Here is a 14,961-nt window from a genome sequence, read left to right as displayed (position 1 = left end):
CTCGGCGGCTCGGGAACTCTCGCGTGGTTTTCCAGGGACTACAGGCGGGTTGAAAGCGGAGGAGAGGTTGAGAGGCTGGGCTCCGCTTCTGCAGAGCCGAAGCCGGTTTATTCCGGGCCGCCGCTAGTGTTTTGCTTTGGGGATCCTCTCAGGTCGTCCTGGCCATTCTTCCCAACGGTTGATTGGGGACAATCTTTGAAGGCATTCCCCCCCCTTTCACTAGCTCCGCCCTCTTCCGGTTCGGCCTCTCCTCGGAGGGGAGGGGAAGGGAAGATGGCGGGGCTGTGCGAGAGCGCCGTGCGCACGCGCGAGCCCGAGTGCGCTCTTGTGCGTGCACGCGCATGCGCGCGCTCCTGCGTTTAGGAAGCCGGTGTGTTGGGAGATGAGCGGGGCAGTCCTCTGCCAGTGGTACCAGACTCCGACTGCACCGACTCCCCACCCACCCTCCTCAGCCTTCTCCCTCAGCCTTCGTTCGTCCACTGCAGGACCAGGCTCGAAAGTAAGCGAACCTCGATGCCGAGGGCTTCCCTGTCCACTCACCTTGTACACCGCCCCCCCACCTTGCAGCCAGGTGTGCGGAAGGTGCTGAGAGGGACTTTTGCGTGGAGGGGCGGTGCGTTGCAGAGCGGCAGAGATAGTAGTGGGACCCTTAAGATGGTTTGTGCCCGTGCACACTCTTGTTCTGCTTCCCATGTGCTGTTAGAATGTGGATTTTTTTTGTCTTGTCTGTTCTGTGTAAGATTTTATGAGCGAAGCAGGGGAGTGCCCCACATGTTCTGTGTTTATAAGAAAAAGTTTCAGGCCGGGCGGTGGTGGGGCACGCCTTTAATCCCAGCACTCGGGAGGCAGAGGCAGGCGGATCTCTGTGAGTTCGAGGCCAGCCTGGGCTACCAAGTGAGTTCCAGGAAAAGCGCAAAGCTACACAGAGAAACTCTGTTTCGAAAAACCAAAAAAGGAAAAAAAAAGAAAAAGTTTCGGAAGTGTTTCCTCCTCAGCATCGGTTTGTTTGGGGTACACGGTGAATTACTAAGGTGTATTGCAAGTTGCCTGAGGAGGATGAGGGTTGGGCTCCATGGGAAGACCCAGTATGCAGTTGCCTTAGGAGATGTGTATTGTTTTGGGTTGTACTTTACTGTCAGTCTTTTCCTGTGGATTTTCCCTCAACCCCTAGCAAGGAGGCACATAAATGTATTTGAAGAATTGATCTGTGATATATAGGTAATAGGAATCAAATACAGATAATGTGTACAGATGTTTTCTTCTATTTTAAGTACTTTGTGAAAGAAAAAAGTTATGGACTCATTTTGTCTGGTAAATTGACTGCATAGTACGTTATAGCTCATTCCTTGAACTGGCACCATAACCTTGCCGTTTGTTGGACAGAATTCTTGGAAGTTAGTCAGGCTCCCCACCAAATCTTGAGGAAAACACACCCAAGTGATAAATGTTATGTATCAACATTTGACTAGTATGTTTGTCCTTTTACAGATTAAAACAAAATGAAGATTTTTTCTGAATCTCATAAGACGGTGTTTGTTGTGGATCACTGCCCGTACATGGCAGAGTCATGCAGACAGCATGTAGAGTTTGATATGCTGGTGAAGAATAGGACCCAAGGAATTATCCCTTTGGCTCCCATCTCTAAATCCTTATGGACTTGCTCAGTAGAATCATCCATGGAATATTGTAGAATAATGTATGACATATTTCCTTTCAAAAAGCTGGTGAGTGTTATGAACAGAATTACTTGGGATGTATTTAATTGTGTAAAAAGTTATGTGAATTTACTGTAGATTTTAACTGTATAGTTAAAAATTATGCAGAATTGCCCTTTATGATTAATATTGTATGAGTATTTAATTATGACTAGCAGTAATGATGGCACTTAAAAGTTCTAGGTGGGTTCCTAAGTGCTTTATATTTATACTTATACTTTATATTTACTGGCCTGTCTAACGGTCCAGTGAGGTAAGTACTATGCATGCTAGGCTATATACAAAATATTTGTAACAAGTATGGAACAGGCACTAAACTTTGAGAACAACTGGTATCTCAAGTGGAAGGAATGTTGAGAGTTATTGTTTTGTAGCCCTGGCTGTCCTAGAACTCACTCCATAGACCAGGCTGACCTCAAACTCAGAGATCCACCTCCTTCTGCCTGTCAAGTGCTGGGATTAAAGACATGTGCTACCTTACGAGTTCCAAAAAGCTAAATATTTTGTTGTTGTTGCTGCTTTAATCAGTAAGAAGAGACATTGACATTTGACAAAGATTCCAAATATTAAAGTTACCTTTAGATTTCAGTATTTTAAATGTTTCAGGATTAGCTGCAAGTAGATGGCAAGTATTCCATCTTATTTGCAGCAGCCTGGGCTGGGACCTAGCAGGTCAGATCCTTTGCTTGGCAAAGGTCTTCATCTTACCAGATAGGGCTTTGTTTTGTGGTGTAGCTAGAGTTTTCCTGCCTGGCCCACAGTCAGGACAAATCTCTATCACCTGCCAGTCCCACAGCCACTCAGACCCGATCAAGTAAACACAGAGACTTATATTGGTTACAAACTGTATGGCCGTGGCAGGCTTCTTGCTAACTGTTCTTATAGCTTAAATTAATCCATTTTCATTAATCTATACCTTGCCACATGGCTCGTGGCTTACCGGCGTCTTCACATGCTGTTTCTCATCATGGCGGCTGGCAGTGTCTCCCCGACTCAGCCTTCCACTTCCCAGCTTTATTCTCCTCCTTGTCCCGCCTACACTTCCTGCCTAGCCAATGGCCAATCAGTGTTTTATTTATTGATTAATCAGCAACACATTTGCCATACAGAACATCCCACAGCACTTCCCCTTTTCTTTTCTTAAAAAGGAAGGTTTTAACCTTTACACATCTCCAAAGTCAGCTTGGTATATTTGGGAATTTGGGCGTCGCTTCTCTTACTACTTCCTGCTGGAGGGGGGGCGCTGTATCTTATGGGGAAACAAAGAAAATTTTAGGATCATGGAGTAGTCCGTGAGGCTGTATCGTCTGAGCCAGTTGCCTTGAAAGGATTCTGGATGTTGGATCATCTGGGCCATGGAGACCTTTCAGGGGGTCTTGGCTGGTCAAACCTGATGTATCTTAATCTGGAACAAATCCATAGCCTTTGCCTTTTTGTGGGAACAAAAGCAGAGATTCCTTTCCAAGGCAACACATCCTTAGATCCAAATTTTGAAGTCAAGGTATCTTTAAAATATACATACTGGTTTAACTCAGCTTCCTTTACAATCAAATATCTCTCTGCAGTTAAGAATCCCAAAGACAACACAATGCAGATTCTCTGTGTAATATCCATTTTTATGTGGCTTATTTTTTATACTACCTTTACTGTCTCTTTAAAGACTTTATTTTAAAAAACTATTTCTTTATATAACTGTATATATTCCTTTTTTTCTCTTTCAAGCCTACGTATATTTTTACACACATTGTAAACTATTACATCTGAATCTGTCTTATTGTGAATCTGTTGCTTTAAACTGCAGCAGCTGTGACTGCTGGCTCCGCCCACCTCAGCTTCCCAACATGGCGGTGTTACGTTTTACACCAGCTCTGGGAGCTATCGTGGGTCTATGATTTTAGCCAAGCAGCATGTAGCCCAGAAACCTCTTTTTTTTTGTTTTGTACTAGCAAAGTCTAAATCCACCAAGCAGCTTAATGTGCCACTTGCAGAGGCCTCATTCCCGCCATACGGCAGGTCGAGTGCGCACGCTAGGAACCCACCAGTAGCTCAAACCGGCAGCTGCTGCTCATTTGAGAGAGACAGTTAGGAACTGTTTTTAGCTCCGTTTTAGAATCTTTTTTTTTTCAGTTTTTAGGTGGAAACTCTTGCCCCACGTTGGACGCCATTTGTAGCTTAAGTTTTCCTGCCTGGCCCACAGTCAGGACAAATCTCCCTCACCTTCCAGTCCCACAGCCGCTCAGACCCGACCAAGTAAACACAGAGATTTATATTGGTTACAAACTGTATGGCCGTGGCAGGCTTCTTGCTAACTGTTCTTATAGCTTAAATTAATCCATTTTCATTAATCTATACCTTGCCACATGGCTCGTGGCTTACTGGCGTCTTCACATGCTGTTTCTCATCATGGCGGCTGGCAGTGTCTCCCCGACTCAGCCTTCCACTTCCCAGCTTTATTCTCCTCCTTGTCCCGCCTACACTTCCTGCCTAGCCAATGGCCAATCAGTGTTTTATTTATTGATTAATCAGCAACACATTTGCCATACAGAACATCCCACAGCATTGTGGTGCTAGGATCCAACCTAATACTGCCTGCTAGGCAGGCGTTATACTAGTGGGCTGTACTTTCATCACTTACAGTACTTTTAAAATTGTGTTTTACTGAGGGGGAAGAAAAGAATAGAGTTCATGTCCATTATTTGGCTCTCAGTGCCTTGATGGCTTTCAATGCTGTGCCTGTTTCTTCAGGCTTATCTCCAAACCCTCTGCTTATTCTGGATTTTGCTTTTTGGGTGTGCATTTAAATTTAAAGGCCTTTGCATCTGCTGTTTGCTGTACTTGGAATTATCTATCCCTGGCTTCTTCTGTGGCTGGTTCAATAGTCAATTTGTAGTCCTCTCGGTTGCTGCCTCTGTGGAGAGCCCGTCTTTCACCCCCTGATCTTGAGTAGTGAACCAAGTTGTTTCTCATAGCATTTATTGTTCGCTGAAATTTTCTTCTTCATTTATTTGCTTGTGTTCTTCCTACACTGCTTTACCACATTTTTTACCCCAGACATTCTCCACGTGTGACAGAACTGTTTTATCTATTACTGCATTCCCATATACTCAGTGCTGAATAGCAGCTACATGTACTAGACATTCACACTTAGAGAATGAATGAATCAGGTAGTTGCCAGTGTTAGGAATTGTGTGTTATTTTACAATGTGATGGCAACTGAGTGAAATTAGAGTTGAATACTAATTGTTTCTTTAATATCTATTAGGTGAATTTCATTGTGAGTGACTCGGGAGCACATGTTTTAAATTCTTGGACTCAAGAAGACCAAAACTTACAGGAGGTATGCTTAGGTTTTGAAAACTATCTAAATGTGGTAAAACTTTATAAGAATGATTACTTTTTAAAAAAAAAATTCCTGTATCTTTGTAGAGTTTTAAAATCCCAAGTTATATGAAAAGAAAAACAGCTCTTTGTCCCACTCACCCCAAGCAAATCTCAGCTCTAGTTCCTGGTTTTAATTTACATGTTAAATGTAATTTCTATATAACACGTTTTGTTTATTGAGTTCTTAGTTTTAAACTTTATCCTGATTGTTAGTGATGATTTACTAAGACTCTTCCCCACTCATGCCTTTCCCTTGTTTTTTCTAATTGTTATATCAGAATTTTTGTTTAGAATTCTACATTTGCATTAAAATGTTGTTCACTGCTATGCCAAATATTGTTTATGATTATTTATTTGTAGAATTTATCATCTCCTTTTCCTCCCTATATACCTGTTGTTGCTCACATCTCTCAAAGCTTCTTTGTATCTCTTTTACCTCAAATGTATCAGATAATTCAGCAGTTTCCTGAAGCCCAGTCTGCACTGACTGCATGACACCGTGCTCTACTGCTTCTCATATCACATCGTTTCCTCTGTGTGATCATTTGTCTGGTAGAGTGTGGCCTCCACAGTTCATGTAACATGGTTCTTTTTGTCGATATTTTGAATATAGAAGTTATACTTTCTCAGAATTGTAAGTGTCTCACTCCACTATGTTCAGGCTTCTGTTGATGCTGCTGTAGAAGTCCAGTGTCATTTAATTTCTGAACGCTTTCAGAGTCTTTTCTTTCTTCATTTATATTCTGAAGGTGTTCAATGATGTGCCTTAATGGGTCTTTCTCATGTGCTAGATTGGACCTTACATTCTTTAGTTCAGAGAAAATTCTGAGTTGTGTCTTTGATACTGTTCTTGTGTCTGTGTTCTGTGTTTTTGTAGAATATCTATTAGTAGGGTGTTGGACTTCCTAGGTTAAAGTCATTTTCTTATCAAGCACCTGTATTATTTGACTATTTGAACCTTGTAACTCTTATTTGGAAATTTTATTTGACTGTATTTTAATTTCCAAGAGCTTATCCTTGTACTCTAATCATGCCCTTTTTGTCAATCTTCTCTTGTTTCATGGTTGTATATGTATTTTTAAACTGGAGGTTATTAGGGCTTATTTGAAGATCAGTTTTGATCTTTATGTTCCCAGAGTTCTTTCCATGTTGAGACTTTACTTAAATGCCTGCTGAACTTTGGCTGTGCAGTCTTGTTTATCAGCAAGTCACTGACTAGTGGGTAGGTATTCCTGACTGGGCTTCACTGTGGTATAAGTCAGTTGTTTTTCTTAAGGATCCTCAAAATGTCACAGTCCACAGATCGTCTCTTTATGACGCTGCAAGCAAGGTCTTCAGATAAGGCACTCTACTGTTTTACCTGTGTGCTGTGGACCTCACTGTCAGGTTCTGCCACTCACAGGTGGACTCTGAGAGTGTTTAATCTTGCTACATTTAATCTAGTACTTTGTTATCTAAGAATAGTTCTAGCTTTGTGTGGTAATTTAAAATTGAAATTATAGTTCTTTTGTAGTCTTTGCCATGTTTAGATGCTTAGTAAGCCACAGGTAGATAGTGGTTCCCGTATGGCACAGGACAAACAGGGAACATATGCAACCTTTCATAAAGCTCTGTTGGGCAGTGCTAGTTCAGGACTTTGCCCTTATATTCTGCTATGGTCTGTGGTGTACATGCGTGGTACATGTGATTCTCTGTGTGTGGTGATCTGGGAAAGGTAATTCGTTAATGGGTTAGGGGCTGAGTCAGAGTGTGCTGTGTACTGAGTTCAGGCTATTTGTACGTTTTTCAGCACCTTCCTCCACCTTGGTTTGTGTGATGCTTGGCGCCTCCTGTAGGTGGAGTTTTCCTGTCCCGCAGCCGCTCTCAAATAAACACACTGAGGCTTATATTAACTATAATTGTTGGCCAATAGCTCAGGCTTATTACTAACTAGCTTTTACATTTTAAGTTAACCCATATTCCTTATTTATGCTCTGCCACGTGGCAGTACCTTTATTAGCATGGCAATTTCATCTCCTGCACCCTTTGTGTCTAGCTGGCAACTCCAGACTCTGCCCTTCTCCTTCCCAGCATTCTCATTTTGGCTCTCCCGTCTAACCTTATTTTGTTCAGCTGTTGACCAGTCAGCTTGTTTATTAAACCAATCACAGCGACAAATCTTCACAGTGTACAAAGGGATTATTCCACAGCAGCTTCCTACTTTGAAATGTCTCTCAGGTTCTATGGAGTGTATCATCATCTTGTCTTTTTCCCATGTAGGTACCTTGTTCAGTCCTGTTCTGCTCATTGTCATTTTTTCATTTTTATAATTCTCATTAACATTTCTCATATTGCTCTTACTTGTCTGTTACCTCCTTTTTATCTGGATTTTGTGCTTTTTTTTTTTTTATTGTGGTGGTGATAGGAATGTTCTTGGGGATTAAACTTATGGCTTCCTGCATGCTAGACAAGCACTGTACCATGAACTGGATCCCCTTTGTAGACGTTTCAGACGTTGGGTTTATGCCTCACCTCCACTAGCTAGTATTAGATGCCTGCCCCATCAGGACTGGTAGATTTATGCTTTTTAAAGGTTACTTTACTGTGGTCTTAGTGGAGGGAGCACAGATAAATTTAGGCTAAATTCATTAAGTTTATCATCTATTATTTAAGAACATTGAGTTTCTGGTAGCTTTGTTTCCTGCTATTGTTTAGTTTGGATAGAAAATGTCAGTCTACTAAATCCTTCACTAATGCATATGAACAACATGAGAGATTATCTGGCCGGGCAGTGGTAGTGCACGCCTTTAATCCTAGCATTCAAAAGGCAGAGGCAGGCAGATTTCTGTGAGTTCTAGGCCACTAGGCCAGCCTGGTCTCCAGAGTAAGATCCAGGACAGCAAGGGCTACACAGAGAAACCTTGTCTTGAAAGCCAAAAAAAAAGAAAGGAAAAAGAAAAAATGTGTTTATCACAATGTTTCATCTTAAATATTTGTGATTAGTCATTTAAACTGTAAGCATGTCTAACTTGTCATTTTGAGATAAGTCACTGAAGAAACAGGGTTTTTATTGGCTTAGCTTTATACTTTTACCTCTCCAGAATATTGTTAGTATTCACTGTCTTTCAGGAAGTATCATGAAAAAAACGTTGGAGCCTGTCTAACTGTGTGTGAATAAAAACGAGCACACATTCGCTTAGGCCTTCTTTTCTACACCTCTGCGGTAGATCCCATAGTATATGACCAGAAGAGAAGTTGCTGGGCATGATGGCCCAGTCCTATAATCCCATCATTCAGGAGGAATAGGCAGGGAGGGTCAGGAGTTCAAGATCAATCTAGACTACATAGTGAGGTTGAGAATAGCCTGGGCTACGGCAGATGCTGTCTCAAAAAAACCAAACCCAACATACCCAGTCAAGCAAAAGTACATGAATGTCCAGTGTTGGGAGGAACCCTTTAGTACCTCCTTCAATACTCTGAAGTTGTGAGTATATCAGGAAGAAGCTACTATGAGGGCAACTCTAGCAAATCACTGATGTTGAAGATGTTTTTGTATAAAGTGGATGTAGTACATTGTGCTTTGGTTATTCTTTTTTTTTGTTTTGTTTTGTTTTTTTCGAGACAGGGTTTCTCTGTGTAGCTTTGTGCCTTTTCCTGGAACTCACTTGGTAGCCAGGCTGGCCTCGAACTCACAGAGATCCGCCTGCCTCTGCCTCCCGAGTGCTGGGATTAAAGGCGTGCGCCACCACCGCCTGGCGCTTTGGTTATTCTTATCACAAGTAGTTGTCAGAAATCCTCATGAATAGGGAGTAAAGTTAGCTGGTTGTAAATATTTAGGCTGGAGGGACTTTAGACATTCTTTGCTATAATTCCTTCCTCATGCAGGCACGAGCCCAAGACCCACAGTCTTTCCGTTGTGGCACACATCTCTAGCCTGTATATGTGGTTTTTCCAAAAAAATTGTCACACTGCTGGAGTTTGGGTCTTACTATTGTCTGTTAAATAAAGCTTGAGAGTGCCACTGTTGTGGAACAGGTTCTATTATTATTTTTATTTCCAGGTTAGGTGAGGAAAAGGGCCAGAAGAGATTGACCAGGGTCACATAGTTAATAAAAGGCTGAACAGAATTTCAATCCATATCTGACTCCAAAGTTTTATTTCTGCTGCATTCTCAAGGAAATATATTATCCCCTCTGTAAACCAATACTTGTTAAGCTTTTCCTATATTACTGGGCTATATAGTAGTTTATAAATATACTTTTCCTTCTTTTGGTTACTTTTTTAAAATAGACATTGTCCATCTAATTAATTTTTCCATCTGATTTCATACATGTGCTTCATAAGCTTGTGTATTACTTTTCCTGTTCAGGGCTTTGACAAAATACCAGTCAGGAGCAGCATAGGGAGGAAGGCTTTCTTTGCTTCACAGTTTCAGAGGAGGCACAGTGGTGGGGGCAGCCCTGTTTGGAGCTGTCTGTGTGGGAATGTGAGGTTGGTAGATCAGGAGGCCAAGAGGGAGACCAGAAGCAGGGCCGGGCAGTACCCCTCAAAGCCCCGTGTTAAGTGGCTTACATTTGCTTTGTGAGCACCTAGACCTAAATGTTTCACAGCCTTGAAAAAGGTGCCACCAGCTGGGGTCCAAGTGTTCAGACATAAGAGCCTGGGCAGCTGTTTTGACCTAAACCATAACAAGTACAAGTCGCTTGTTGAAACACTGCCCCCTTTTCATTTCCCCTCTGGATTAGCCATGCTAAAACCTGTTTGTAGCAGTTGAAGAGAGCCAAGCCAGTGTCTCTCTAAACAGCTCCACTTACATAGTAGGCGGAAGCCCGGCATTGACATCTGTAGCACAACATAAAGCCGGGTGTGGGGAGAATGCCTGCAATCTCAGCGCAGGAGTTGAAGGCAGCAGGTTCCGAAGTCAAGGTTGTCCTCAGCTGCATAGAGTTTGAGCCTAGCTTGGGTTACCTGAGACCTAAATAAGCAAACAAACGAATAAATAAATAAACTATCTTAGCTTTAAAAAGTATGTACAACATATTGTCTTTATGTATGTAAAATTACCTTATGAAGCAGTTCTCCTTTTCCTTCTACTCTGTGGGTCCTGGGGATCGAACTCATTGTCAGGCTTAGCAGAAAGCTTCTTTCCCCACTGAGCCATTTAGCAGCTCTCCTTTCTTATTTTTTTTTTTTTTTTTTTAAAGATTTATTTATTTTGTATACAGCATGTATGACCAGAAGAGGGCACCAGATCTCACTACAGATGGTTATGAGCCACCATGTGGTTGCTGGGAGTTGAACTCAGGACCTCTGGAAGAGCAGTCAGTGCTCTTAACCTCTGAGCCATCTCTCCAGCCCCCTCCTTTCTTATTTTTAATGCTAAAGCTAAATCGCTCTGGCTCCCTTGAATCCTGTGAAGGTTTCTACTGTGACATAGAAATGAAGTGTGCAAATACAGTACAAAGCGATGTTTAGCACATGTGTACATTGTGTAATGTTCAAATCTGGTAACAATGTTTAACATTCTTTTTAGTCCAAAACCACTTTGTGGTGATATATTGGAAATATCTAGGAAATAAAGCTTGCCTGAAGACACCGATGGTGATGTTTATACTTTTTTTTAAATTGTGTGTGCACGATGTATGTTTGTGTATTTATGTGGAACTCAGGACAGCTTTTTTTTTTTGTTTTTTCGAGACAGGGTTTCTCTGTGTAGCTTTGTGCCTTTTCCTGGAACTCACTTGGTAGCCCAGGCTGGCCTCGAACTTACAGAGATCCACCTGGCTCTGCCTCCCGAGTGCTGGGATTAAAGGTGTGCGCCACCACCGCCCGGCTTAGGACAGCTTTTTGGAGTCCTTTCTCTCCATCTTTACATGGTTCTGCATTGAACCCAGGTCGTCAGGCTTGATCCATTAGGTAGCAAGAGTACTGAACCTTCTCTCCAGCTCTCTTCGTTCTTTTTTTTTTTTTTAAACCAGTATTGGGTAGATGTGTACATCATTTTGTTTATCTGTCAGGCACTGAACATTTGCAGCTGTTATGAATAAAGCTGCGACACCTGTATATGGTTTTCATGTGAAAATTATGACCCCTTTCTCATTTTTTGTTTTTGATACACACTTAAGAGTGGAATTGGTTGGTGATTTGGTAACGTGTATCAAGCTGTTTGACAGTAATAGCTGCACCTTTTACCTCCTTCCAGCAGTGAATGAGGGTTTGCTTTCCTCTAAGTGCTTATCAGTGTTTGTTATTATCTGACTTTGGGTTCTAGACTCCTAGAGCGTTCAACGTTACTTCATTTGAAAATTGTATTTCCATAATGAGTAATATCATCGAACATTTCTTCATGTGCTTACTGGCCATTTGTATATGTTTCTTGGCTAGTTTTCTACTTAGCTCTTGTGCCTGTGTTTTAAATTTGTCTTAAAATTTTTCATTACAATAACGTGGAGAGACAAGGATTCTTCATGTGCCATGTGCACAAGTGGATGTCAGAGAACAGCTTTGTGGAGTTGGTTCTGTCTTCTGCTTTTTCATGGCTTCTGAGACTTGAATCAGGTCATCAAGCTTGGCAGCACTGAACCATCTCACTGGCACCACTCTGGGTTTCATATGGTGCTCACAGTATAACCTAGGGTTTCATGTATGCAAGGCTGGTCCACACACACCCCTGGCCTGTCCATCTTCACACCAGTCCACACTGTCTGAATACCTGCTGCTTGGTATGGTGTTTAAGTCAGTTCATTTTGGTCTTTCTGCTTCGTTCTTTGGAATGGGTTGGCTGTTTTGGATCCCTTGCAGAATCAGCTTTGTAAACACAAAAATCAGCTGAGACTAACAGGAGCCAAACTAAACTAGATCCGTTTGGGTGATGTTACCATCTTAGTAGGCCATGAGCACAGGAAGTTGTTCTGTGTGTTTACATCTTTTTTAATTTCTTTATTCAGTGTTTGGTAGTTTGGAGTGTAAGCTTTTCATTTATTTTGTAAAATTTATTCTTAAGTATCTTTTGAGAGTTATTGTAAGTTGTTTTTTTTTCCTTAATTTTCTTTTTGGATTATTCATTCTAAGTGTGTAGAAATACAATTAATTTTGTGTATTGATATTATATCCTGCAACCTTGGTGGATTAATAAATTGGCAGTACTTGGGATTGAACCTATAGCCTCATGCATACTAGACAAGGGCTCTACTACTGCAATACAGCTGCAGCCTGGTGTTGATTAATTCTAGTAGCTTTTTAATGGATTCCTTACAGTTTTCTGTATGAAAGATCATGTCTACTGCAGTGTAGGGATAGTTCTACTTCTTGTCTGAATCCCTACATTTCCTTTTCTTTTCTAATTGTCCTGACTAGAACATCCATACAGTGTTGAGTAAAATGGTAAGAGGGACATCCTTGTTTGTATCTGCCATTATTATGGTGAACACATTTAGTCTTTAACCCTTCGGTGTGGTGTAGCACAAATCCTAATTGGTCTTAATAATAAAAACACAGAGTCAGATATCAGGGTGAAAGCTGAATGATCAGAGAAGCAGAGCAGCCATCCACTAGAGACTTCCTACCTCTACCGAATCCTCAGCCTGAAAGTGCCAAGCTCCTGTCTCCACCCACCTTATCACTTCCTCTCTCTGCCCAGCCATATCACTTCCTGTCTCCACCTCCCTAGTGTTGGGATTAAAGCTGTGTGCTACCACTCACTGCCTGGCCTCTATGGTTAACTAGTGGCTGACTCTGACCTCTGATCTTCAGGCAAGCTTTATTTGTTAGAGTACAAACAAAATATCACCACAGTGTGGTACCCTCAGAGGATTTTCAGGTATACCCTTTATCTGAATGAGGAAACTCCTCTTTGTTTCCAGTTTATTGGGTTTTATTTGGATTTTATCAGAACCTTTGTCTGGGTTTATGTGGAGGTGATGGTGTGGTTTGATTTTATTGGTAATGTGTCTTACGTTAGCTTTGTTTTGATGCTAAGTTAACTTTCTTTTCCCTTTTATTATATTTTTTATTATTTAAAACAATTTTTAAATTTAAATATATGTTGATCCTATTCTTTCTACCCCAAGTCCTTCCAGATCCTCTCCCCCTCAATACCTACCCAACTTTTATTTCTTTCTCAAAAAACAAAAACCCAATACAACAGCAAACCCTCCCCAAAACCAGTAAAGTAAAAAAAAAAGCACCACCCAAAACAAGCAGCAACAATAACAAACCACCAAACAGCAACCAAATAAAAGCACACAAAAAACTGTGGAGTCCATTATATGTTGGTCAACTAGTTACTCCTGATCATGAGGAATGTCCTGGAATGGTTGATACATCTAGTGTCACTCCATTGGAGAAAACTGATTTTCCCTCTCTAAGCATGTATAAATGACAGTTCAATTGTTAACCTTTACACTAGTAACTAGGTTTTCATTTGTTGATTGATTTTTTTAATATATAACAAAATGAAATGTAATAAGATTAAAAAAAAGCTATTACATTGAAGTTGGATAAGACAAACCATCAGAAGGAAAAGAGACCAAGAGAAGGCACAAAAATCAGGGACCCACTTGTTCACTCATTCAGGAATCTCATAAAAACATTAATCTGGAAGCCAAAATATAAACACAGAGGACCTGGTGCAGACACATGCAGGCCCTGTTCATGCTGCTTCAGTCTCTGTGAGTTCATATGAGCTTTGCTCATGTTGAGTTAGGGGGTCTTGTTTTCCTGGTGTCCTCTATCCCCTCTGGATCTTACACTCTTTCCACCTCTTTTTCCAAGGGGTTCCCTGACCTCTGAGGGGAATAGTTTTATGGAGACATCCCATTTAGGACTGAGTTGTGTGTCTTAGGGTTTGATTATTGTGACTATATGCCATGACCATGACAACTCTTATAAAGCAAAATCTTTAATTGGGGCTGTCTTACAGTTCAGAGGTTTAGTCCATTATTGCCATGGTGGGAAGCATGGTGGCATGCAAGTGCTGGAGAGGTAGCTGAGGGTTTTACCTCTGGATCCACAGGTAACAGGAAGAGACAGTGAGACACTGGACCTGGATTGAGCTTCTGAAACCTCAAAGCCCACCTCCCCCAGTGACACACTTCTTCCAACAAGGCCACACCTCCTAAAAGTGCCACTCTCTATGGGCCTGTAGTGGCCATTTTTATTCAGACCACCACAGTGTTCCAAGGTCTCTCATTCCCTGTGCAATGTCTGCCTGTGGGTCTCTGTATTTGTTCCCATCTTCCAAAGGAAGCTTCTTTGATGATGGCTGAACAAGGCATTAATCTATGAGTATAGCAGAATACCATTATGAGTCATTTATCACTACATATTTCTAGACCACTATTTGATTTTACCCTAGGTCCCTGATTTTCTAGTCTCAGGTTCTTGGTCACACAAGCAATATCAGGTAAGGGTTCCATCTCATGGAATGGGCCTTAAGTCAAATCAGTTATATAGATTGTTTACTTCTGCAAGCTTTGTGCCACCATTACCCTAGCCTATTTTGCAGGTAGTACAACGTTGTAGATAAAGGATCCTGGTGTTTTGAGAGCATGCAGAGTACCTTCCTGCACTAAAGGTGTTGGAATGGAGGGGTGAAAGCTCTGTAGGCACCAGCTCGACATACCCATGTTCAGTGAGTTGTATAGGTTTTGTCTTCAGCAATGGGGCCTTGTCATCAGTTTGTGGACAGTAACCTATAGTCTTGGCAACAGCCTGGGTTGTTTGGGGATTCCCATGGGGCCCCTTTGGCAAACAACTCAGATGTAACTCAATCCTGGTACTGGAAGCTTTATTTGGTGACAAGAGATGGCCACTTGGGACTCTGTCTCCCCCATTATTCGGAGATTTCACTTAGATCTCCTTCATATATGTCTATATTTTAGAAAGT

General features: G+C 41.6%; 1 protein-coding gene across 4 annotated transcripts in view; it reads left to right on the top strand.

Annotated features, from left to right (window-relative positions):
- Positions 1–7: 7 nt before the first annotated feature.
- Positions 8–14,961, top strand: part of Ints13 (integrator complex subunit 13) — a 51,246-nt gene continuing 36,292 nt past the window's right edge. For all 4 annotated transcript variants that reach the window (XM_052720703.1, XM_052720701.1, XM_052720702.1 and 1 more), the window contains exons 1-3: positions 8–499; positions 1,489–1,724; positions 4,978–5,052. In XM_052720703.1, the coding sequence (XP_052576663.1) occupies positions 1,500–1,724; positions 4,978–5,052 (300 nt within the window). In that variant the 5' untranslated portion in view covers positions 8–499; positions 1,489–1,499. The remainder of the gene's footprint in view (positions 500–1,488; positions 1,725–4,977; positions 5,053–14,961) is intronic.

This window comes from Peromyscus californicus, unplaced genomic scaffold, assembly GCF_007827085.1.
Source record: "Peromyscus californicus insignis strain IS unplaced genomic scaffold, ASM782708v3 Scaffold_6__1_contigs__length_162567912, whole genome shotgun sequence".
NCBI classification, from domain to species: Eukaryota; Metazoa; Chordata; class Mammalia; order Rodentia; family Cricetidae; genus Peromyscus; species Peromyscus californicus.
This window is presented reverse-complemented; position numbering and strand designations above follow the sequence as displayed.